The sequence below is a fragment of the Anser brachyrhynchus genome (genome assembly GCF_964034855.1).
Source record: "Anser brachyrhynchus genome assembly, chromosome: 8".
NCBI classification, from domain to species: Eukaryota; Metazoa; Chordata; class Aves; order Anseriformes; family Anatidae; genus Anser; species Anser brachyrhynchus.
Genome location: NC_137702.1, coordinates 8,290,772 through 8,317,142, shown reverse-complemented (window position 1 = coordinate 8,317,142; position 26,371 = coordinate 8,290,772). Strand labels below are relative to the sequence as shown.

Sequence of the window (26,371 nt, the reverse complement as noted above, 5' to 3'; positions counted from 1 at the left end):
CCCCTGAGCTGAGTGGGCAAACCAAGCTTTAAAGCCACGTTAAGCATCAAAACACTTCCAAGAGTTTGGTGGTAAGAGCGAGGTCCCAAGCACATGCTAAACAAAACAATGTTTGTGTGTTTTTGTAAACAGCTCAGTATAAAACACACATTGCTTACCCCCTGAAAAAGAGGCTGATGAAAATGCCTCGTTTCCAACCCCCTTGGATCCTCTTGGGGGGGGGGGGGGGGTTCAAAGCAAAAACTATTAAAACATTACTGCCATTTGTCTAATGCAATTCCATGCTCCACATCCATCTTTGGAGGGCTGACTTTCATTAACACTACAAAAATAATTTAAGGTTTTCGCGGTGAAGGTTAGAAACTTTTCACAGCTCAGAGCTAATAGCTCTGCTGTTTACATGCTATAATGTCTTGATAACCTTTTCAAACACACTGTGGCCGGCAGCTGGGACCTGTCCCTGCTATTTTTGTTCCCAGAATGTAACAGCAGAAATGCGATGACTTTGTGCCCCTGAAATGGTCACATTTCTTCTCTTTAGGCTTCTCTTCCATTACAGCACTAACAGAAAGGGCCTCACCTTTTCAAGAGGCTCCTGATGTATTGAAATACAGCCTTGGCTGTCCTTTCACTGGAGAAATGAAACAAGCTGATTGTCTCACTGGAAGTCCAGTTCCAGGAGGCATAGGAGGAGGGCAGGCAGCCTGCCTTTTCTGTCCAGGCGTGTCTCGGGGAAAGCAATGAATCTACGCGAACTACTTTGCCTCGAAGAATTGGGGTAGGTTTCTTGCTTTTGGGTGCTGTATGGACAAAGTCATAATCCCACAGTTTTTATTCCAACACTGCAGCAAAACAAGTGCTGCAGATCCCTTGTTTTGTTTTATCTGAGTTGTGTGCAGATTACAAATCCTTACTGGAGATGTGGCAAGATGGTAAACAATAGCTGAATGCCCTGGCATCCACAGGCTAGAAAATGGAGTCTCAAAAAGCAGGAATATCACTTGCTCCAGTCTCCTGCCCAACTGGAACAGAAAGGAAGGATATAAGGATGCTGTAGTATCTATTCCTTTCTGAAAATGTTGCGCAAGTCTAATTTCAGCATACTGTCCATAAAACTACTGGGCCAAACAGTGATCTCATATAGAGCTTGCATGGAAATATTTGATCCCAGAGAGAGCTCCAAGAGGGGTTTTCTCTCCCCTAAGCCCAGGAGCAAATAAATGCAGCTACTCCAAACTGATAGTGAGTAAAGGCCCTGAAGCTGAGAGCGTGGGACCAGTCCATTCTTATTAAGTTGAAGCATTAAGAGTCCTGGACAAGCTGCAAAGAAACAGAGACATGATCAACTCACTCAAATTTACAACAGACCTGAGGGCACATCCATGACGTTCTCTCTCCTGGGAGCTCTGCTAGATACAGCCTTGGAGCAGTCATAAGCACCACAGCACGTGTTGCAAAGAGCAGGGTAAATGAGCCCTAAAAGAAATTGTTTTAATGATCATCTCTCTCCTTTTGGGCAGGGAAGAAAGCGGCAGAGGTCAGTTTGTGACAAGCCTCCTGCAGCCCCTTGCACCTGGTCAGAGACCAGTGGAGGTGAAAGGAGGGGTTGTGGGCTCCTCCCAGTCTCAAGAGACTTCCAGAGGGCACAGCGAGTGTGGGTGGCACGGGCTGCTACCACCACAGAGGACCTGTCCCTGAGAGACGGATCAGCACATGGGATCCTAGAGAACAAGGTGGAAAGTATTTCTTATTACTACCAAGTCACTGTAAGTAGCTTGAAAATAAGTACAGGCTTCTGATCTCCATCAAAGTGCCTTTCTTTTTTTTTTTTTTTTTTAGTTAATAAGTGATGGCAAAAACTATTAAAATATTCCTTAGCTTGGAAGGAGATGGAAGTAAATCAAAGAGTAAGGTAAACATGATACAATTTATTGTGGCTTATTTAGGCAGCTTGGCTAAACACTCCATGGAAAGCTGCAAATTCAGCAGAAATTTTGCAAAGAGTTAGCGTAGTAAATGAGAACAGATAGTGATCAGCCTACAGAACAGCAAAAGAGAGTCATCGTTAAACCTAAATGATGAGACCTACTGAATTAGGTCAGTGAATATACCCCTTTCCTGCTCTAGTTTTAGGTTGTGTAAATGGCTTCAAGCGGTGTCGTTTTCAGAGTTCCTGCAGTTGCCAGTGGGGCCATATAATGGACGTGAGAAAGGCAGCCAAGAAATACCCAACAATTTAGATCTACTATAGAACTGGGTCAACATACGGCAAAAGAAAATTAAAGTCAACAAATGCAAAGTAATGTTCATTGCCACACGATCCTTGGAACCCCTGCTAAGCCTAATTTATATAAATGGCTTAGAGAAGCTGACTGCAAACTGGTTAAGCCTGCTGACAACACAAAATTGGGGAAGTGGACATGGAGGGGAAAGGAAAAAAGCAAGCAAAGAAATTCTACAGAGTCCTTAGCTTCGCTAGGTAATTTGGACAAGGTGCAGCAAATAACTCTTAATGTTGACAAATGCAAAAGCAATACAATTTATTTGCAAGATCTCGCAAGAAAATAGAAATTGCCTTGGACTTCAGCAAGGGAAAACGAAAATGGCTACAGCAGGAAGACAGTAGCCTTTTCTGAAGAAGACCAGGTGGCACAGCCATCTAATTCATTTTTAGGCAAAGAAAGGAATCAAGGTGAACAGCAAAAAAGAATAACATTTGGGTTGCTTAAAGATAACCAAAAGAGAGCAAAAAAAATGAACTTGCATCTACTATTACTGTAATGTCTTTGGCTGGCAAAAAAACTGCATAGGTAATACTCTGCCAAGCCTGAACGTAAGCAGGACCTTGATAAAGGTGAATGCAGTAACCTTTGCATGAGCCAGAGAGAAAGTGGATGGGGTTACTTCTGGCCTTTTGGTAAGGATGGCTATATAGGTAGAAATTCCAGTCCTGTGTTACACTGACAGTCCTAGAGTTAAAAAAAAATAAAAATAAAAAATACAGACAAGCTCCAAAATGAAAACCGAGCTTCTGAGAGAAGGGATTTTTAGGGGAACTTGTATATTATCTCAAGATTGATTCTAGTGCCTCCCACCCAAATGTGTGCAAGGACAGATTTTTCTACACAATCAGGTCTTGAAAGCTGCAGGTAAGGCAGGGAGGGGACAATTTTGCATAACTATAACACAGCTCCTAACACCATCCACTCCAGCATCGACAACTGACACAGCAGTGTAGTGCAGGCTTAAGATATCAAAAATAAAATAATAATAATAATTAATAATAATAGTAAATCTTCCTGGACTGTCCCTCATATTTATAAGGAGCAATAAAAGTAGCTCTTTGGAAGTCTATTGTTCAATTCAGACATTAAAACCAGACTACACAACACCTGGACAAATACACTACACTGAGTGTGAGAAGTGACTGACCTAGACATGACAAAGTGATACATGGTGTAAGAGTGAAGTGGGCAGTGGGAAGACCTATAGGACTAATGCAGGCTTTAAAAAGAGAACAGACGAGAACGAGATCAGAAAGGATCCTAAAAGGGGGGTGGGAATAAAAAATACAACACAAATGACATCACAAGTGCTGTAGTCAAGGAAACGAAAGTTTCATTTTCTTTCCCCTCTGTTCCGAGTCAGCAATCACAAAATGGACAAAAAGAGGAATTCAGAGCCACTCCCATTTTCTTCCCTGAGCTTATACTACTTTCAAGGACAATGAAAAGCACGTTTAGTTAGTATAGATTTGGGATCTAATATATACAATGGTTTGATTTTTCAGTGTTCAGTTCATAGTAATACTGACTTTCGCTCCTGACTTCAATCAATGCATGTGGCATCAGGCCAGAAAACAATTTACACAGTAAGAACTCCTTACCTGCCCTTTTTTAGGGTAGGCTTTCAATCACCAACTGTGTGTTAGAATAATCTATTAGCCACTCTAAGTTAAATATTTACAACATTGTCAAGGTGCTATAATTGTGTGGCTGAACTCCATTTTGAACCTTTTCATGAGCATCATCTCCTTTGCCATAACAGCCAAGAAAGCATTTTGTTCCTTACCCTAAGCTAAATACCTCTGGACCACAAAACCTGCAGAACGGTACAAATCTCCCCCTCCCACTCTCAGAGGTTTCTACTCCCTGAATGGGCAAAGTTTAGAAAGCAATTAAGAGGATTTGCACATAAGAATGCATCTCAGCCTGCCAGTCATCCAAAGAGGCAGAGAAAGATCTTTTTCTTTTTCCCTAACATAATTCAATAACAAAGCAACAAGAAGGCCCACACATGGAAAAAAAAAAAAAAAGAGAAATGATGAATGACAGGCATTGTACTTTACCATTAATTAACCAACATATTTTAAAATTCTAAGTTGCTTTATCATTCTTAGGATAACAAGCAAAATGATAAGGTCTCCACTTCTGCAAACTATCCTCTCTGAAGTGGATCCCAGCCATTTTTGAACATAAACTCAAAATACATCATACTTCGCCTTTTGCAAGTCACTTATCTTTTTCTTGACCTAGTGCCGCCTGTTTAGTCACAAAGGATGCACATTCCTCTACTAGAGGGCGTACAGCACCTAGAAAATCCCCACACAAAGCTGTAGACCAGTGCTGGGGGCGTTTGACCTTCGCCAGGTCATAAATCTTGCTGGGCAGCGATCACAGTGCAGGCATCAGCTCCACCCATCCCAGGGCACTCTGTATCAGGAGAGAGGTAGCAGTGCTGCATTACCAGCGGGGAACTAGAGGAAAGACAGTAGGTCTGCCCTCTGAAATCCCGGGTATTCAGCTTTCATACAAGGTCAAGACTTGACTGCTCAAGAAAAAGCGCCCTGTTCGTTGTTTGTAAATTAATTTCTTGCCTCTTTTAAAGAACGAGCTCAGAAAAAGCACCTCCTTATTTCCTTTCAAGCTATTGCATCCTCTTGTATTTTTGTGTTATTTGCAGATTCCTGATCTTTGAGTCACTGCTGTAACTAATATTTAGATATTGAATTGGGGATGACAAGTAGATCAGTGGCTATTAAAGATGATGGCTTGATGCAGCCTCTGGAACAGGAAGTCCTTGATGCCCTGATTGCAAAAACTGTGTGGATACTTCAGCGTTTCCTCTGCCTTATGTCTCTCGGTTTGTTTCAGTTTTAGTACTATTCAGTAAAACTTGATTGCCACTAAAAGCTTTATCAAAGCACATAGCATTGCCTGAGGTCAGACCAGTCAAGTCTTGAGCCTCATATGAACTGTTCTGATGCACAGAAAATGTGTCCTTAACAATTCCAGCCTGTCCTAATAAACTGGCCTGTCTCTACAGAACCCTGATTTTGAAATAGAATTAACCTCCACATATTATGGTCTGTGCTACAAATACCTCCAGGAAGATTTTATTATTTCTTTTTTTTTTTTTTTTTTACCTTGTTCACTCTCATCTGTTAAATCATGATTCTTTTTATTATGTTTTTTGTGCATTTCTTCCCAGTAGGACATGGAAACAAGTTTGGGTAGTTTTGTTACCTGAATTTTCTGCGGCACGCCATCTGCCTGATGTGGCTACATTCTCTCCAGTGAAAGAGAACGTTTATTTCCCATTTCTATACCATCTCTACTGCTTTACCTAGGAGGGAAGGATCTTTTTCCTACTATAGCTCAAAATAAATATAACACATTTCTTCATACCATATCTATGCATTTTAAAGCCATTTTAGGGTAATGAAGTTATACATGCCTTATTTGCATTGTTTTGTAACTCTTCAGTCAAGCAAAAGCTTTGCTAAAATGCCCAGCATTGCTCCATAGGGGTCAGACCAGGCAAGTCTTGACCTCTTGTGGAGGGCTTGCTCAGCACACCAAATTCCCTGTATGCACTGATGACCAGTGGAACTCCTTGTGACCAAATATCAAGGCTTTTAAGAGCTCAGCAGCCTTTAAGAGAGCAGGTGACAGAGGCAGATCTTGGAAACACGCTTCAGCTTGAGGACCAAGCGAGAACATGGGGTGAGCAGTAGGGGAAATGAGAAATGAGACCCAGCAGGGAACAAGAAGCTGCTCAGTTCACCAGTAAGTACATGGGACTTCGCAGCCTTCCCAGGCCATGCTGGTTGTTTGCTGCTGTAAGGAGGAAGGGGTTGAGGCCTTTCAGCCTGCTGGAGGAAGGGGAAGTGGCACAGACAGCTTTGCAGGCTGGGGGCAGTCCTGCTGCTGCTTCTGCTGCTTGGAGTAGGTCTCAGGAAATGATGACCTTGCTGACCAGGGACTAGGCCCACACTGTGTGCCCACGTCAGCTCCCCAAGCCAGCAGAACACCCACCGAATCAGCCCTAAACATACAAACATTACCACTCCCCTCATTGGCAGTTTCAGAGAAAGGCCTGAGATAGCTCCAAATAGGCAAGGATTAGCACAACGCCCTTCTGAACCTGTGGCCAATTTTGTACTGTTCATTGCAGACCTGTTACAAGCACTAAATTCACTCTCTTTCCCACATGCACACCTTATAATATCTGAATTTAGGATGCCTCCTCTTGTCATTCAAACTGGCTGCTCAGCTAAGCTGGCTGGAAAAGTGAGAGGCACAAGAGCTGACTTTCTTGATTTACAAAGTTTCTTCTACAAGGAAGGGATTTAATACATTTATCACCATCCCAATTTACACAGAGACACGGGGATTCAGCAGCCACCCATGAGTCAGAAGGGAATCAAGCCAGATGGAGGAAGAAGGTGAGATGAAACTTGTCCCAACAACCGTCAAAAATATCTGATCTTCCTCAAGGCCGCCTTGCTGAAAGTATTCTTTTGTTGTTTGCCCAAAGGCAGCCATCACCAGCTTTAATGCCCTGAACAATTAGACTTGTGCCATTTAAAGGCAGGTGGGAAACTGCTGAAGAAAAGCACAGCAAAATGCTATTCCCTGCTGGCTTCCTAGAGAGTGGTGAGATGGGGCAGCCGGAATGCTACCAGGACAAAGTGGGATGGGACAAAGGGGACATGGATTGTATAACAAGCCAAAAAGGCTGAAGGTGTCTGCCTCACTCATCCAACCTGCACGTCTCTCAAGCAAAGGAGCAAAGTGCTGTCTGTGTTGGTTTCCTGGTGGGCAGCAATGAAGGGAGGCAGACAAAGTGATAGTTCTCTCTCTCTTGCCTTGAGCAGGTGCCAGCAGAAAGCTTTGGCAGCTGCCGAGTGTTGTGCTCTGGGAATTTCTGCAGCACAGAGTGTTGGTCTCACTGCCGCAGTTGGATGACACCAGACCCGGTGGTGACAATGAGCCTTACAAGGAGAAGTGAAGGTGTAAAAACAAGATGAAATCCAGGCTGTGCTCTTTTGAAGGGAAGAAAGCATTTACTGACGTCAAAAGCTGCAGCTAGTTCCATTTGAGGTGCGTGTCGTGCCCAAAATGAATTTGAGAGACCACAAATTCACCTGGATGATTGATTTCATGGCCTGAGAGTCAGAATATTAACTCTGTACAGCTCAGCTCCAAAATGGCTCCTCTTTTCTCATTTGTGCTATTCTTCAGAGCCAGAGCCTTCCTACCTTTTACTGCAAAGGTAGGCAGAGCACCGTGTGCCAGCCCCTCACGGCTCACCAGCACCCAAGAGGAACCAGAACAGCAATGAGCAGCGTGTTATGGACGAGTGGACGAGTGGTGTGGCAAGAGGCTGGGGAGGCAAGCGGGCTTCCGGGTTTAGGCTCACCCCTAACTGCATGTGGGACCGTTCTGCCAGTCAGGAGGGCCCACAGCGGCCAGTCAGCACCTGAGTTTTATTCCCAAAGTTAAGAAAGTACCAAGTGGAAGGAGGGACTGCTTTCTGCAGAACAGAATGTAAGCAAAACAAACTGAATACTGGGCCTACCTCCCTGCTCTGGCTCTGTGTGCAGACCACACTTGCCCTAAAGGCTACATAGGTGACTGTGGGACAGATTTCATCTTTGATGCCACTTGGATGATTTTGATAGAAACACAGCAGGCTGATGCCACAAGAAATTATCCAAGTCATTTCTAAGAACTCGCACCTAAGATGCCAAACAGCCCCAATATATGGCCAGTTCTTCAGCATCCTCACAACTAATGGACCAAGCCTCCCTTTCAGTGACACCGAGCTGGATGCCCTGCTACACCCACTGCCTCTCAGCTCAGCCCTGCTCTCTGCACAGTATCCGGCACATTTGCCAAAGGGAAACACACAAATATATCCTGTGTGACCCATGCTTCATCCAACTCATACAGATGCTTGTATTTTCAGTCCAGCTCAAACTTTCTGATACGTGGACTGAAGGAAGAGGTAATCAGATAACCAAACACCACAGGGAAGATACGCAGAACCAAGTGCTGAAGCCGATCAAGAGCAGGATGAGTCCCAGACAGGGGGGTCCTAGAAAGGGGAGAGGCCTTTGTGGCCTCCCTTCTTCCCTCCAGCTATCTTCAAACCCCCCAAACCCACTCTAAAGTCACCACAGATAATACAGCAACTGGGGAGAGCGGGGGGGCTGGGGTGGAAGCAGGAACCGCAGCATCTGCAAAGGGACAGACACACGGCAGCCAGACAGCTCAGAGACAGACTCCCACCGGGAGCCGGCCTTCCATGGCTCTGTTTGCCCTGCAGTGGTTTCTGAAGCGCGGAGGTGTTTGCAAACTCGCTCCTGCTGTCCCTGCGCCACAGCTCAGCTCTTCCAGAGAAACAGAGAGCTGATTAGGTCTCTGCAACACTCTCCCTCCTCAGCTCATTTTCTGTTGATGCGCCCAGTGTGATTTTCTAGCTCCTGACAGGGTTAATTGGCAGGCCCAGTAGGGGAAATAAAATGTTTCAGCTCTGTGGTTGCTTCTTTTGTCCTTGTTTGCTCACGAGGCTGTGGGAAGCACTAGCTCCCGAAGGGTTAAAGAGCAAGCACAGCAGGCAGCCAGCTGCTCCAGATCTCTGCAATTTATTCCTGGCCCCTATTCAGGCTGCTCAGGTGCACATTAAGGCCACTACAGGGCTGACACACAGCCCCTGCTCCTCGGCCTGTGGCTGCAGGCACAGAGGCCACAGGGCAGGGCCTGGGGCATGGCTGGACTGAGGTGTCAGGCACAGCCACAGCCACCAAAGGCCATTTTGGACCCAGCAGGAAGGAGTGGCTGTGGGCCTTGTGCTGTCCCTCAAGGGCTGGGCTTCCAAAAGAGACAGAAGCCCTCTCCCAGCTTCTCCTCTGAAAGCACTTTCATTCCTCTTCCATTTCTAAGTTTCCAGTGAAGATTTATTATCCTGAGCAATTACTCTGTCAGCCAAATGAGTGGGAAACAGGAATATCCTTTCTTCATTCCAGCCACTAGGCCTTTTGGCTCTCAGTGAAAGGGGCCAAGATGATTTTAGTCCCTTTTCCTTGTAGATATTATTTGCACTCTGACAACATGTGGGAAAACTCATCAAGAATTAGAACCCCAGAGCATGAAGCTGGATTATTATTCACCTATTTAAAACCTGTAAGGAACGGTCAGTTAAGACTCCAAGGCAAAGACTCCCTGTCAGCGCTGAAGGCCATCTCCTCCCTAGAGATCTTACAGTCAGAAGAGGCATGAGAAGTGACTGAAAACAGGCCAAGGGGGTTGTGAGGAGATAGAAATGGCAAAGCAGAAGATAGCTGTAGTTTCCATCCCACACTCAGAAAGCAGGAATTTCACACAAGATGACCATTGACAAGGAGATGAAACGTGCATGGATACACACAGAGATTTTCCCCAGACCTATGAGTTCAAGGGTTATTTTTGCAGGTACATTTATTTTGGGAGGGGAGGTGTTTTTGTTTTTAATTTTCACTTCCTTGTAATAAGAATATTTCCTTGTCATGTGGGAATGCAGCTGCAGCAGTAACACTATGTTATGCCTGGATGACAAGAACAGAAAACCAAATATAAATGAAAAGAGAATACAACCATTCCAATTTTGGTGCCCACCTGAGAGAAATGCAAGCGACAAACAGATTGTACCAAAAAAAACATCCCTCACGTTGGATTTCTGACATTACTGGTTAGATTATTAAAATGGTAATCAGTAAAAAGGGCAATTTCAATCAATCAACTTCATCTCCTAAAGAGAAGCCACAGGAGGGAGAGTGAAGGAGTCAGGAGATCTGGTTGTGCAGATTTAGGCAAATCAGTTCTCTGTGTGCCTCTCCCTTCTCCTTTTATGTCACTAGACTGTGTCCTAGCCCTGTGTTATCATCTAGACAATGCCATTTCTCCATTTCTCCTGCGTTTTTATCCAAGAGAGGGCTGGGAGAGGAAAGGACAGGCAGAGCAAGGCACCGAATCTCCGAGCTCTTTACAGAGTCACAAATGGAATTCAGATCACCAAGTCTTAACATGCCTCATCATCAGTAAGTGACCATGAATCCCTCTGGCAAAATGTACCTTTCTTCCCTCCTTATGTTGGTCCAACAGAGAACGACAACCTGCTATTCTGTTAGCCCAAGCAGCAACATCCTGCGTGCTGAAGCCGAAGGCTCGGCCCTGCTGATGGACTGTGCGTGTCAGCACAGCAACACTTTTCCTCTCAGTTTGCTTTGACAAAATTCAGGAAATTGCACACAAATGCAATGTTAAAAAACCTGTTATGATCGCAAAGCTGAAAGCCTGCTAATCGGGAAATGTGGGGAAGAAGATTGCATAACTCGCCTGAGGCCAGGCAGTCAGTGACTGAGCTCATAGCTGAACGCAGGTATCCAGAAACCCAGAGCTACACCTCAATGCAGGTCAAACAGAAGGTCCCAAAATGCCCTTATCAAAATAGGACCGAAACATCCTACCAGGATCACTGCAAACACAGCTCACCAGTAAAAAGACTGTTTATGCTAGCAAGGTTTGAGGCTTGGTAGGCTCCCCTGAAAGTCTCCACCAGGCTGTACAGGACTGGTGAGACTGGGTTCCCAAACTGCCTGCACTGTAGGACACACATGAGAAATAAATAAAACACAGTAACTCTGTCCTTTTGGGTTCTTCTCTTTCTCTCCATATTATTGTGTCACTGTGCATGTCACCCTGTAATACCAGGTTATTTATCATCACTGAGTGCCTAGATTGGCCCTGCTAGAGAAAAATCAAAGAAAACAGCAGAGGCTGAGGTGTGATGAGAAGGAAACAAATTCTTCCCTCTGAGAAGCATACGTACTTCTCCTCAGCTACCCCATACACACCCACACGCAAGCACACATTTCCAGGCTGCTTCTTTCCCCCCACCAGCAGGCTGCTTTCAGCCTGCCGAGTCCCTGCGCTTCTTCCCCTTTCTCTGCTCAGATTCAGTGCTTCGTTTCTATGGATTTCTGTGTCAGCTCCCTCAAGGATACTCGCTAGAATGGACACATTTACGGGATGACTAACGTTCTGAAAGCAGGTGGTGCTATTATAGTCATACAAAAGCCACCTATTTTTGCTGCCTTGTGCTGTCATCCTGTTAGGCTATACTTTGCTTTGCCTCGTTATCGTACCAACTTCTCAGCACCATTACTCTGGGCTGCTCCAGTTCCAGGGCCATCTGCAGAGGACTGATAGAGGGGCATCTTTATTCCCTGCAGTGGTTGTTCGGAGCTCCCCCTGACAAAGGGAGGTCTGAGAGCTTTTCTCTGTCGTAATTCATTTGCTTCATGAATCTTAAGAACATACTTAAAGAAAAAAGTTCTGGTATATATGAGTATTTAATGCACATTCACTTTAGTAAATTCACACATTTTCACAATTGTGAAATTCACTTCGGTGAATTCACATTCACACAAGTTCACTTTATCCTTCTATCGTACTAGGATAATCACTTTGGAAGTAATAGGGTAAAATGTTGAGTACTACCTATTATTTTCAATGATGCCTGTTCACATTAACTACTTAAGCATCTCAACTTGTATTGGCTTGGAAACTCTTAGCTTGTTTTATCTCAGTTCTTGGTACATGCTCTTATCTCCCTACACTATTGGGTTTGGTGTTGTAATACTGGGAGGGTCTAAACAAGAGCAGGATTTCTTTGTGTTAGGTGTTATACTTAGCCACAGACTATTTCTGTCTAAATATCATTTAAGTAGCCAGGACTGAAAATGCAGGATGAAATACGGGCATGAAGTTTAAGTAAAAATCACATGATTAGAAGCCGCGTTTCCTGAACTTCAGTCCTGAGACCTCATTTAAATATCTAACAGAGAAGTGACCATGAAGAAGCCATGCCAACACATGGCAGTTTTAAATTGCACGTAACATGTAATAGAGCAGGGATCACTGCAGGAAGAGCCTCGAGCAGACCAAAACCAGACTCTCCTGTCCTTTTCACCTTGAACGGAGAAGCTGGATTTTTGCTTCTAGCTCGGCACATTGCAAAACCTGGCAAACCTGGTTCCAGCTCCTTTTACTCATAAACCCAGACGAGGGCAGTACAAGTCGTATGTGTGCTTCCTAAACTGGTTTATCCCAATCCAGCTCGCGTGTGAAGGATTTGCATTCAGAGAGCCTACAATAAGTACAGAATTATTAATACAGCATTGTACTCAATAGCTGAGACACTGCTTGTTACCAGGGGAAAAAACACTACCCTTCTGCTATAAAGGATCTAAATGGGAATCAGGCTCAGTCTCATCTCATAGCGTAAATGCCCTGACCTGCTGTTCCCTACTTTGTAACACAAATTCAGCTATAATCAATTATAGCTTGAAATGCTCCTTAAATACAGAGAAAAATCCAAAGCACATGCAAAGGCCTCTGATGGTAACTGATGCGATAAAGCAGTGCAGGAAACTCCTTTTTCTTATTAAAGGCTGATTTTAAATCCCTCTGCAGACAGATGCAGTTGCTGTGCTGTGTACTGCTAACCTTGAATTCACTTTAACAAGTTTTGTCAAAACTTTCCCTTCCCATCTGAGTGCGTAGCATGGGAACTTCTCTGACAGTGGCTGCACATTCTCCTCTCCCCGCATTTCATCGTCAAACATTCCCTCCTAATCAATACAGGTCAAATCTAGATCCCAGAGAGCTCCACAGTGAAAACTATTGACATCAACAGGTCAAGAATAGCCAAGAGATGATTTATACAGCAGAGAGCAGAAAACACAAGCAGGCAAAGGATACCAAATTCTAAGCTGGTGTAAATCAACACAGCTCCTGATTTACATCAGCTAAAGATAAGGCAGGAAAAAAAAAAAGGAGGATTTTTTTTTTTTTTTTAATGACATCAGATGCAAACAAGCTCGCATCATAGCACTGTCTTACAGAGATGCTTTGACACAGCCAGGCTGGTACGACAGGGAGGCTCCTTCACTGACCGCTATTGCCTGCCGAGGCAGCCCAGGACATAGAGCAGAAGCAAGGAAGCAAAAACCTGCTTTGTTCTTGATTTCAGCAACCATCAGAAAAAAACATCCACCTCTCTTCAATCGCCTGCCATTGAGAAATGAAACGTTTCATGCCAGAAGAGGGCACTTTAACTACAGGCAAGCGTGAGCTGTGCCGCTTGGTGCTGACCCAGGCAGCCAGGCAAGGTGGGGAGGGGGAAACCACTTCATTATGCCCAACCTGGCTGCACTGGGAGGAGCAGAGGGGCACCAGGCTGCTGGGCCTCCAATCGCCTCCTCAGAGCGGACGCTGAGTGCTCATCCTCACTGGGTTTGCTTCCCTGACCTTGCTTAACATCCCCCATGGAAATTAATTGCCCCACCAACAGTGCAAATACCGACGCCCTGTCCCTACTCCTGTTCCCCCCAAAACACAAGGATTAGCTGAGACTTTCCTTTGCTCAGCTGCCTAGTTTTAGAAAACTTGTCCAAGTTTAATACCTCTGAGCACTCCATCTGTCTATGCCAATTTTGGTTGGAACCAAAAAATGGGCTCAGAAGTTTTGGGGTGAATGGTGAACATATGTGAAACACACATGCCAACTGCCCAGCAGAAGTGCCCTAAAGATAAATACTGCCCCCTTTTTCCGGTTGTATCAGCCGGTTCAATAAAAGATTGGTCTCCCTACAAACCTTACTTGTTGCAGTGCATACATGGGTCCCATCCTTCCTGGCACAGCATGATCAGCCATGTCTCATCTCCTTAGAAAAATCTTCCCAACAACACAAATTCCAGATGGTATGCAAAAAAATGAATTATAGGCAAGAATAATGAGAAGAGATGGAGAAAAACAAATTGAATGATACAGCAAGTATGAGAAGTTAGGTCTGGCTTTGAGACTTTTGTTTCTTTTCTGTGGTGTTCCCAGTGATGAATCTCAAGCCATTTTCTTGTTTGAGATAACGCTAGCACAGAGTAATAGCTAATGTATCTGAATCAGTCCATAAAGTCCCACTTCATCTATCTATACGATCTAATTCTCAGTGGCTCCCCCAGAGTGGCTAGCCCTCTGTTTGCCTCTCCGAAGTTTCCAGACACATAAATAAACCAAGCACGGACAAATTGGGTCTGAAGGTCTGTTTCTCAGATAAATCTGGCAGCTGCCTCAGTTTATTGGCAGTTCATTTATCATCTCAAGAAAAATATTGATGGTTCTGGAGACATAGGCCCTTTCTGCATCCTGGTTGAAGGAAAGCTGTCCTTCCAGGCAGGCTTTGGAAAGAAAGTCAATGCAACAAATTCTACTTGGCAGACACGTGAGGGATGCAGTGCAAACAGGAATCATTAAGTGGGGAAGAAAGGACACTAGGATGATAACTCTATTGGCCCAGGAAGGGCCCAACCTTAAATCCTTATGGTATCAAATCCTTAAATCGTAAAAAAGCAAGAATGTGAGGATGTGAGACTGTTAACAGACAGTCATGGTGTTCTTGAGGTATTACTCCTACTACACACTACAAGACAAGGAGTTTGAAGCTATATTCTGTCTACAGAGTTGGCCACTTACCAGACCTTGAAAAAATCCACAAGAACTCAAAGATAAAAAGGCTTGAAAACATGAATAATGGGACCAAAGTACTATAGACTCTCTCCCCCCTTGGGCTGGCAAAACCATGCGGTCCTGGCTCTACCACATAGCTGCGTTAGCAATCCAGCTGCCCCTCCTTTAGAAAGCACTAAGGATGACAACTGAATCCTCCTAGCCATTCCCATCCCCTACCTTGGTTAGGCCTACTATATTCCGCTTGAGTAGCCTGTTTAAGGATTTATGGAAAAGAAGTTTGAGATTGGTCATGTACTGAGATGGTGGAAAGAAATCTCACTTTGCACATGTTCTCCAACACTGCTCCAGCCAAATGTCTGCAGAAACCAGACCAGCGTAAGCTTTTGGTACACGTGATGCTCTGCTACACAAGGGATCTCAAGTAGCTAGCCTACACACTGGATTTCTGAGGGACTGGGAGTTGAAGAAAGGATTAATTGGTTATTATCTGTCATTTAGTCTTCTGTGGCACCAGATGACAACTGCTGGTTTAATAAAGGTTGCTTAGTTTTAAAGAAAGAAGTAAGTAGCCTGACAGAACCATACATGCAACCCGACTGTGGGAGTTTGTAATCCAGGAGTCTGTTTGCCAAAAAAGAGTGATGCACACCAATCATAATGACAGCAAGCAAGGTATTTGGGATGTTGCTTTAATACAGCAATTTTCACAAGCCATGCAGCAGCAGTTGATTCCTAGGCTCTCCTCACCAGATGACCAAAACTCCAGCCTATGCTGAACAGAAATTCAGTTACCTTAACAGGCTTTGAATCCCTCATAAGTTTTAGGAAATGGAAAAGTACAGCAGAACACACACACATTGTTAAGCGCGTGAGGAACTGGACACATGATGATTACAGCGTGTACTCTGAAGCTGAAAGCTGTATCTCTCATTTTGGTGCTTATACCTGCTTGTGTGACCAGGGCAGGATTTATCCTGAGCAAAAGCAGTAACCATAGTGCGCAGCAAGTACATACACTGCTGTTAGAGTCATTGGAGTTGATTCTCGATTGCTTAGCAACTCACAGAGTTGTGTATATCTGGAAGGAAAGTGTAGATGATATACCAACTCCAGAAATGATTCTGATCTGGTAATATTTTCCCACTCCTGGTGTACAAGATAAATACTCAGAGAATAACTACGTAGGCTAGGAGACTTCAAACTTGAAAAAAAGAGGACTGATATGAGCACCGTGGGGAAAGCAGGTGGGGATCAATGCCACTTCCAGCGTAAAAATTAGGAATCGCAAAATAAAGCACGCAGGTGGTAGGTTTAAAACAAACAAGACATTGCTAAGCTGTGGAAATCCCTGGCAAGGAGTGCTGCGTATACTAAAAATTCATACAGGTTCATGGGAGACAAATCCATTGAGTGTTACCACAGACATAATCAACATCTATAGCTGTGGGATCCCAAACCACTAATTGCTTGAAGCTGGGAGAATATTCAGAGGAAGTATTATTATTTGCTTATTCTATTATTATATCCTTCACAGGCATTTTCTTTTGGGCTCTATCAGAGATGAGACACTGCGGAGGACTGATTTTGATCTGAGCTGATTTGGCTGTTCCATTAAGAGTTCAGACATGGGAGAATCAGACTCATCCCGCTCTTACAGAAACACAAAGGTGACCTTTCTGAACACTAGATCAAAGCTGCAGATTATCTTTACTTTCTGACTGAAACATGTTCAGACTTTGCTGCTGTGAGCCCTGGACAAAGTGTCACTTCTAGGTTACAAGAAAAGGTATTGGCTTGGGGTGAGCAGGTAGTGGCCTTGCCTTGAATGTGTATTCATTTCACCCATGGACTGTACCTGCCACGTTTTTCACCCCTTTCAACAGTGGCTTGATGGAGAAGATGCAATCTGCTTTTTCAGGATACCATGAGATATCCTTTGTTAAGATTTTCGGAGATGTTAGCAATAAAATCTTGTAGAGAAAAGGAAAGTGAAGTATGGCCTCTACTCATTAATGACAGGCCCAGGAGGGTGATGAGATGTGGGATCTGTTTCCTGTGACTTCCATGCCTACTATCCTCTGGTTTCTAACAATAGAGATGCAGCTGTCCCTACTAGAAAGATTAATTTTGGTCTCTGTACTCATTCAGCCAGCTATTTTTCATGAAACTTGTAGGAATGTAATATCTCTGAGACCTTCATCACTGTCAAATTTGGTTGCAATTGGTCAAGCAGCTGAGACAGACAGATACACATATAGCAAGACACTAATTTCTTTGCTGAGTTTCCTAAAAAAATGTCTCTGAAGCCCTTTTGGGATATTGGTTTGAGAAACTAAAGACATTGTAGTAAAAAATAGCTTCTGCTCCTTCCCTAGAATTCCCTTTAATCACCAAAAAGACCTGCTGAGCCTTTAGGTGGCAAAATATAAAAGAAGGAATAGTTTAGCTGAAAGAAAGCACAGTGGGCAAAAAGCAGAAATTGGGCGTGTCTGAACAATGAAACACCATCTGCAAAAAATCCGATGAGGTGACAAAAAGTCATGGAGGACACTGATGCGAGGGGTAGGGATAATGACCTAAGCCCACAAACAAGATGGTGAGGATACAGACACAAGATGGCCAGGCACAGAGGAGAAGACCCAGCCAGAAGTGAAGAGACAGAAGAAGGGAAATATGACAAACACGGAGACACACAAACACCACTACAGGCTAGCAGAAAAGCAGGCAGAGACCTATCAAAGAGACACTGACTGCAATTTTTCTGTTTATTGCTTTTTGAAAAGCGCTTCATTCTGAATAGCTTTTTTCTCTTTGTTCCCATTGACATTTGGGAAAGCTCCAAAGCACATCACTGGCTAAAGCCCTCTCCCAACCTAAATCTTCAACCCACAGATGTTACTCTTTAGTCATATTAACCACCCCCCTCAGACATTTCCAACAAATTGTTAATATCTTTTAAGCCCTGCTCTCCGTTGCCTTTCAGATTAGCCTTGCCCTTTCCTTTGCACTTAAGTTTAGCAAGTGTTACTAATAGGAATTTAACATTTACCAAAGAATTATTTTAACTACGGGTCTAATAGCATTTGTATGGTGTTCTGAGCACCCAAGAGCCTTGCTATCAGTTCCATATGCTTAGTTTTGTCTAAGTTGCTTATAAGACAAAGAAAAAAATACAAGTTTACGGAAAAGCCAGTTCAGAAGAGAAGTGCTCAAGACCTTGAGAGCCAGGTGCAAGAGGGATAGCAGTGCACGGAGGGAGCTTTCGCCCTTGTATATTTTAACCACAACTCTGCAGTCAGTCATGTAAATCAACTTCACCTTCCAGCCATTCAGTGAAAGCATCACTTGTGCTTGGTCAAAATTATTTTCTCCTGTGTGTAAAAGAAATACTAACGGAAAACTGTAACAATGTTTATTATTAACAGGCAAATGATTTTTTATACCACCAACAAGAACATTTTGAATTATAGAGGTTTGTGTTTACAGTCCACTGACTAAGCTGGCCTTACAGCAACCACAAGCCATTGATAGCTTGAATGGAAAGCAGTGATGGGGATTTCGATCAGTAAAGCCTTAGTGACAGTCTAGCACCAGTTAACATACAGTCTCTGAACAGAAACCCCAAAGGCTGAATTGGATATAAGATCATTTTTGGAGCTGGGCTTCTTCATCTTGGCTGGCTTATAGGTATCAGTCTTCTCTTGTCGCCGGATATTGCCCTACCTAGGCCAAGGAGCACATTCTCCACCAGCACTGAATCGAAGACAGCTGGCAGAAAGCAGGGATGGTATTTGCACATGTGCCTCTGTAAGATGTTTATGCTCCGACTGTCCACAAGGTCCCTACTCCCAAATAGGGTTGTAAATATTGACAGCTCTCAAGTCACCCTGTGCAAATTCCCTAGCCCAGGCTCACAGATACCGAAATCTTCCTGCACTTGTTCTTCAAAGAAGCTAAGCTCCTGTATTTAAGTCTAAAACTGACTTGAGAGTATTTCTAAGCTTCTACTCCACTTCTGTATGCACCTGCTTACGTTCTGGTCCCACACCAACCATCTCTTCTCTTCCCTGCACCTTAGCATCCTTGGGAAAGAAACCTGAGTACACAAGAGGAAGGAAAGTAATCTGCACCCTTATGGGTTCCTCCTTCACGACACACAGCCGCTGGAGACACCACAGCTCCGGAGCAAACCTCAGTGCCCACCTGCTGCTCAGCCTGACTTGTGCCTGATAGGACAGGTGGGCTCACAGCACATCTGATGCTTCATCCAGACTAGGTCCTCAGTTTGCACACTCCCTTTCACTTGGATATAAAACAAGCCTGTGAGTCTGACCTGCTCGACCTCCTTCCCCACAGAAAACCATGTGAACGCTCACAGAACAGGAGGTGTGCAAAGCACCTGGGCACGCAGAGAAATGACCCAGTTACTCAAGACCACTCTGAATGCAGCAGTTAACTGAAAGACCATTTCCCCACTCACGTGCATGGTGTTTGATACCTGGCTCCCAGCCAAAAGGTAATGGGAATCATATAGTTAAATCCCCAGGAAATGCTTTGAAGATACCTTCCAAGAGTGATATTATGCATTTCAGAAATAAATAAATAAACCCTTTCTTTAAAAGAAAAAAACCTCACCTTTATAATAGCACTTTGCACTTTTATAGCATCTTTCATCTGAGGCTATCAAAGCACTTTGGGATGCACGCGCTAAGAAATCCATTACAAAAATTATAGATATTCCTAACTTGACTCTAGTCACTTGCCTTAATTTCCATTTCTTTACTGATACTCCCAGACAGCAGTCAATTGATGCAGTCAATGCTACAGGCAACTAGATAAACAAATCTACATACAAATACACACTCCCTCCCCCCAACTCTCTCTCTTACAGCAAAATTAAGTATATCTCTACAGCACTGTCCAGTGTATTGAACTCTGTGGGGGAACAAGGTATGTATACGGGAACACCATACACTGCTTTTCACTTTCATTCCACTGCGCTTCATTAAACAGACTTTTGCTGTTTCTTAATTTTCTTTGAGCAGGTCCTCCTGTATATATCTGATACGAACAAACAGATTCTTTCTGGGTACGAGCCAACAGCTGCAACCCTGAAAAATATCAGCTTCTTATATCATTAACTGAGTTTCCATGGTGCCCTGGGGCAGAGATATTGATGCTTGACAGCATTATCACTATAAAGTAACTTTACAACTCTATAATTTAACTCTATGCTTCCAGTAATATTAAGAGCATTTGAAATTGTGGCTGTAAACCTTGACACTCTTTCACACAGACTGGGAATTTGAAAGAGGATTTTGTTTTCTTTCCTCAAAGACAGCCCAAAACATGGTATTGAGAAAGAACCAAAGAGTGGAGAGATGATGTGCAAAGAGGTCACTCTTAGGGAAATCTCTGCAGGATCAGGATTAATGCCACTTTTTGCAGCACACAGAAAGGAGCCTGTTTCTAGGAGCTTAACAGAAGAAGGATGAAGAAGTAGACCTCTGGAGGTCTTTTGCAGAGTATATGCCTGACTGACTTGGAAATCATCTTGGCAACAAGCTCTAACTCAAGTTCAAACATAAAGCACACTGGGTAACCTCTGCAGAGCTCCCTCAGCTTTATGAGCACAGCCTTTCATACCTCATTGGCTTTTGCTAGTAATGTTGCCTTTATTGGGTGGGAGCAAACCTGCAAGGGCTATAATCTGGCTTGTGAGGATCTTTTCTTAAGGATACCGCTAACACAGCTAGGAGGATCAGGGCAGGCAGTTTCTAAAAACAGAAATGTAAAAAAGCCCCAAATAGCCAAGTACATTGCCCTGGAGGACTGGCAGATCCATGAAGCTCTAAAAGTTATAGATGCTTTTACTATAATTGCAGTTTGCATACAGATTTCTTTTCCCCAGGACAAGCATCTACTGAGATCCAAGTACTCAAAGAGGAGTCTGGATATAAGCAAACGACTGCTTCCTCCAGTGGATTTAAGTTCTCGAATCCCCTGTGGTCAAGCAGCAGGCTTAAAAGTTAAGAATACGAATAAACCTGGTGGTCCCAACTGTGCCAACAGTCCAAGATTCAAGTACCTGCTAGGCACCTGAAGACACTCCAGTCAATCTGAGCTTTCAATCTGCATGTACCAGGGTGTACACAAGCTGCAGCCACATAAAGATATCTTTTATGTCCATAAACACGACAGAGTTTAGCAGTGCAACCATGCCTTGTTTAATGGATGCAAAGCTTCCAGTTCAACACATAGAGTGAAATGGAAAATACCAAATCATATCTCTGCAAGTTGGTTCAGCTGTAGTGTTAAAGTATCAAGCTCATTTCTAAGCTGTTTGTGATGTGAAAAGACTTACCTAGGGATAATAGTAGGAATGTCTCTTACTTCTGTGTTCTTCACCCATTACTTCTAAAGTGTGTTTTTTTTTTTTTTTTCAAAAGAAGTATCATTAAATTCATTCTATATATTGAGGGCTTTGAATCAAAGAAGTAAATTGATGCACTTAGCCATACAAAGGAGAATCATTCCATCAGACACCCCATCTTCTGCTCCACTCAGAAGTGATTTCAACAAGTAAATCCATATACGCAGATGATTAAAGGCCTGCCTTTGGGTGGGGGCCTCCCCCACCTGGGAGAAACCATTAAGATTAAAACACACACCACAGCTGAGGACACGCTGCTAGTTCTGTTGCCCACCTATATTGATGATTATTCTCCCTACAGCTACAATCATACCAATTCTTGCCTTGTCTCCATCATTTCTATCATCCACCTCGTGGCAAGGCTTTGGAGGAGTGAAACCCTTTATGCTCTCATGGGCTGCCTGCTGTGCAGCAGGGATCCCGTTCAAACACTCTAAAAAATGAACCCAATAGATTTGAAAACTGTTGATGTGAGGTTCGTTTACTGGCCACTCTCAGGTCGGGCTGTGATGGCTGCTGCTCAGTGGCTACAGTGAAAAGCAATTTTGGGTGTGCTATCAGAGCAGCACCGAGTCCTGCAGCTGGGGTTTCATCCTTCCACCCCCTCTTTTATCCCCTTTGCTCCTTGCCCAGCTCTGAGGCTGGTGTGTATCCAGACAGCTCAGCAGCTGAGCTGCTGGTGGTGAGCGCTATGGACAGTTTACATGCTTTGTGTCATAAGCCCAGTCAGTGCCTAGTAAAACACAGTATTTAATGGAAGCGTATCAGCTCATTTTAAAGCTTCGTTACCTGATGCTGAGCAAACTGTTGCTATGCCGCCTTTTAATCAGTTGCCATCAAACGTGTGCACGTGTGAGAAGGGTTTTAAACATTTCTCTGTCCACTTACTTCCGACAAGCCTACAATCCTTTTATTATGCCTTTGAAACAGAGTCCATTCACTGTTATCTACAGCACATGTTATCGTAGGGTATTCTGCAGAGCCAGGCTTGTAGAATGTATCCCTAATATTTCTTGTAAAGCAGGTACGTATCAGTTAGACACAGACCTACCAGGCACACACGTACCTCTTAAAGAACGTCTAACAGGACATTCAGGAAGTTACACCTGATGCAGTGTTTCCATCCTGCAAAGCACAAGAGGCACTCCAGTAATAACCATCACCTGTATAATGCTAATAAAGGCCCGAGACATTCATACAACCATGTTAGCTCTCTTTTTGGAAGAGAACAGAAATCCAGCACTCCACAGGATGCTGGGATCCCAAAACATACACTCTCTGCACAGAGTGATGGAAATTCCTTCACTCCCAGATTTCATTTAAAGTAAATTCTGCGCATTTTTGTTGTCGTTTGTTTGTTTTAATAGAACAATCTAGATGTAATCCTCTGAATGTTCAATCTTTGAAGTATTAATTTTGGAGAATACATTCAGTCATACTATCTGGAGAAACTGGGGAAAGATTTTCACTTTTAATGATACCTTCCCTTACTATTTTTAATTTTCTTACTTTTCTCATTGAAAAAATGTTACTGCCCACACTGACAATGTCAGAATTTAAGTAACACTATTATGCTAAAAGTTCATCTCCCATTTTCACGTATGTAAGGTATCCATTTATCTCAACAACTGCTAAGTATGTTTCAGTCATGCGAGTCAGAACAAAATGCATAATCTTATGCAGTGTAGAAATATACCTAATACAGTCTCACATAAAGGTTTCTACAGACTGTGGTGTTAGCACCTAAACTCTAAGGAACATGAAGAGAGTAAAAAAAGAAATTCATACCCTTGTACAATGGCACGAAAGGGGGTGGTACTGTGATCTTATTTGCCATGAATGCTGTAAATGAAAGAGGCTGACAAGTAGAATTGCATGCCACCAGTGCAAACAGAAGACTATTCACAGTTTGTTCAGTTTTCTCACCTGTCAGATGGGTTTTCTACAAGGCAACTCTAGAAAAATGTTAGGCTAAATAAATATTTTTGTGGAATCTGGAGATTATCAATTGTTTTGATCTCTACATGAGCTAGTATAGCTCGTTTCTGAATATGGGGTATGGTGTCCTCTGTAGGCTCTGCTCAAGACTGTGGGTTGCATAAATTCTGTCAGTTCCCTAAATTGGAAGCTGAGTCTCAGTTTATACTTCTTCATCTAACACTATATGCTTTGAACAGTTCCAGCCACTCTGATCCAGTTTCTATTCAAAAACAAAACAAAATAATAAAACAACTCCATAACCTAACAGCATCACCGTGGGATGTTCATCCTAAGAAATTAATAATAATAATAATAAAAGTCCTAAGAAATAAGGCTTTGAAGGCAGATTTCCTGCAAACTTCCCCGATCAGTTCACGGTATTTGGGCTCACTGTATTTTCTTCATTTATTTGCTTGACTTGCTTTCTGCATGTAGCTAGATAGTTAATAGAAGCACGCCTGTCCTTGGAGGCCAATGTGAGCTGACTGGCTGTGTCTTTGGTTCAGGTCCATTAAAAAATCTGAGCAGTAATTAATCACTGACTTGCAAATAGCTTGGAAGAACCGTTCACGCTAAATGGGAACATTCTGCAGTTGTTTTACTTTTGGTCGCAGGCACTTCTGTGAGATGAAACTTCTCCCTTGCCAGGATACAGTGTGCATAAATCCAGCCGCTCCTGTGTTAGAGCGGACCAGCCCAGAGACTGCCTCAAGCAGCTCCATTTCTTTCTCTAACTAGGAAACTGCACACATGAGGAAGAGCTGTCATAAGCAACCCTCCTGAATCCTTTTGAAAAGGAAATAATAAAACCTACCCAAGGCAAAATGCCAGCAGTGCATACTACATGGGCAGTCTTCCTTGCTTGCTCTCTGCCAGTCTGGTCAAAACCAGCCTCTTCTCCTTTTTCACTCAGCTGGGTAAATCCGGGACTGTGGAAATCAAGTCAATACCTGAGTCTGCCACACCTCACCAACAAGGTCATCTGTGATCTGGAGCCTGCTTGCCACTGACGGGCACAATGAGCGAGCTGTCTGAGGAAGACAAACCAAGCAAATGGATAGAGACACTAGACCCCACACCCAAAACATCTGTAATGTGAAGCACAATAAAAAAACCTTTATGGAAAAAGAAACTAAGCCAGCATGACCTACAAGTCATCAAGAAAAATGTATTCAAGGGACTCATGATCTCATTTGTGTAGGGACTCTTCCCACTCCTCACTGCTAAAACTGCTCTTGATAAATAAGGATGATAAATAAGCAGTTGTCAGTACAACGAGTACTAAGTGAGGAGGAAAATTAAAAGTGAAACTAAGGCACATGCTCTTAAAAGGCCAAAATACCAACATAAGAAAATAAATACCTAAACCTAACCTAACAACATGAAAATTTTGTTCTCAGTGACAAGATGCAGTACGTATGTGTGTGGTGCAAAAAGTTATTCCTTGGAGATAGTTAACCTTACTGGGCATAAAGGAGCTTGTATTTCAAATTTTACTTTCAGAGAAACTAAACCAAAACCAAAACAAAACAAAAAAAAACAACACCCAAATGATTAAGAATTATTTTCCTTGCTCCCCGGTTCTCACTCTTACTCCCCCACCATGTGCATACATACACAGATAGCGAAGAATTATGTGTCATATGAAAATTTTCCCCTCGCTACCCTAAAGCTGTAAACCTTCCCCTACTTCCAAAATGCAGTGGAGAGGTAAATAGGCAATCACAGCTAATCTTCCTCCCTCTGCAATATTTCTAAACCTGTGGAAACTTCAAAGCTACCAAGATAGAATGACAAAATGAAACAACACACCCAAGCTTGAAGTATGGGCACAGGTTATTTGATTGAGTACGATGACAAAAAAAGAAAAGAAAAACATAAAAACAGATCATTAGACCAGAATTCTACAAATTGTTGATACACTGAGATAGCCAGATAGATACATGTTTTTTGAGCAATGAGACATTGCATGTACACGAGTCCTCAAAAATGCGGACAACTCTGTCAGTTTTATTTGTAGAGCTTGCTTTCAATTTCTTTGTCAACCAGTATTAAAGATCTGGCCCTGAGGCAGCTGCAGAACCTAATGGACCCTTTAGAGCCTTTTGGCTGCAGTTCAAAGGCAGAGAAGATATTTTAACTCAGCACCAAAGATGCACTTTCAACTTGCTATTAAAACAATGACACAAACACAGGTATAATGAGAGAATAAGGAGAGAAATGAAGAAAGAAATGGAAGACTGTGGAAGGGAATGGATCGGAGGCTCTCCAGGACTAGTTTCTATAATAAGTGTGTGAGACAATCTCCTACAAGAGGGAAATAGCTTATTTGATCTAATATGCCTTTCTCTTCTTGAATTTCCACAGTATGGAGAATCAATATGAGGGAAATTAAAGCATCAGGAGCAGACTCACATTTCTACTTGTGTGTTCCTATCTCAGCAAACTCTTATTGAGATAGAAGTATTTACCTTAAGTGCTCAGTTCACGTGCGCTGCAAGAGGAGGCAGGATTTCAAAAGGATACATGCTTCTTCTGTGTACGGGACAGCAGTAGTAGTTCCACCCACGATGTAGCTGTAGAATGAGACTTCCAGCGTGTAGCAGTAGGATGTATCATTTAACAGCCCACCAAGAAAACGCCTGCCTGTCCCTGCTTTCACAGCATCTCGGTTGAAGGATGTACTGGACTGCAGGGGAAAGAACACAAAGACATGAAGAGTTCACAAGTGGAACAAGGGAAGGGTTGGGAAGGAGTCTGTTAAAATAGAAAACAGAGAAATTCGCTTTGCCAAATCCCAATTACGTTATTTGAGACTGTGATATTTTTCAATGGTGGCCTGGAGAGACCATTAATGGAAATACAATTCTGGCGCGTAGGCTATAAATAACGCCTTGCAAACTTTCACAAAATTAATCTCAGTTCACAAGTCACATTAGCTTTTCTCCTTCCCTTTTGGATAATACTTAAAGAAAGCCTGTTGTATGCACGAGCCAAAAGGGAACTCTCCAGACCCTCCATCTCAGAAGTTATGATGGATCATTATTTGGATATTTAGTTCCTTCTCTCTGCTGCACATATATATATATATATATATATATA

The 26,371-nt window shown here is 43.2% G+C and overlaps 1 protein-coding gene across 3 annotated transcripts in view; it reads right to left on the bottom strand.

Annotated features, from left to right (window-relative positions):
• The window catches only part of LOC308199414 (BEN domain-containing protein 5), a 923,492-nt gene that overhangs the window by 62,168 nt on the left and 834,953 nt on the right, over nucleotides 1-26,371 (bottom strand). For all 3 annotated transcript variants that reach the window (XM_080603543.1, XM_080603541.1, XM_080603542.1), the window contains one exon: nucleotides 25,796-25,958. In XM_080603543.1, coding sequence (XP_080459669.1) covers nucleotides 25,796-25,958 — 163 coding nt within the window. The remainder of the gene's footprint in view (nucleotides 1-25,795; nucleotides 25,959-26,371) is intronic.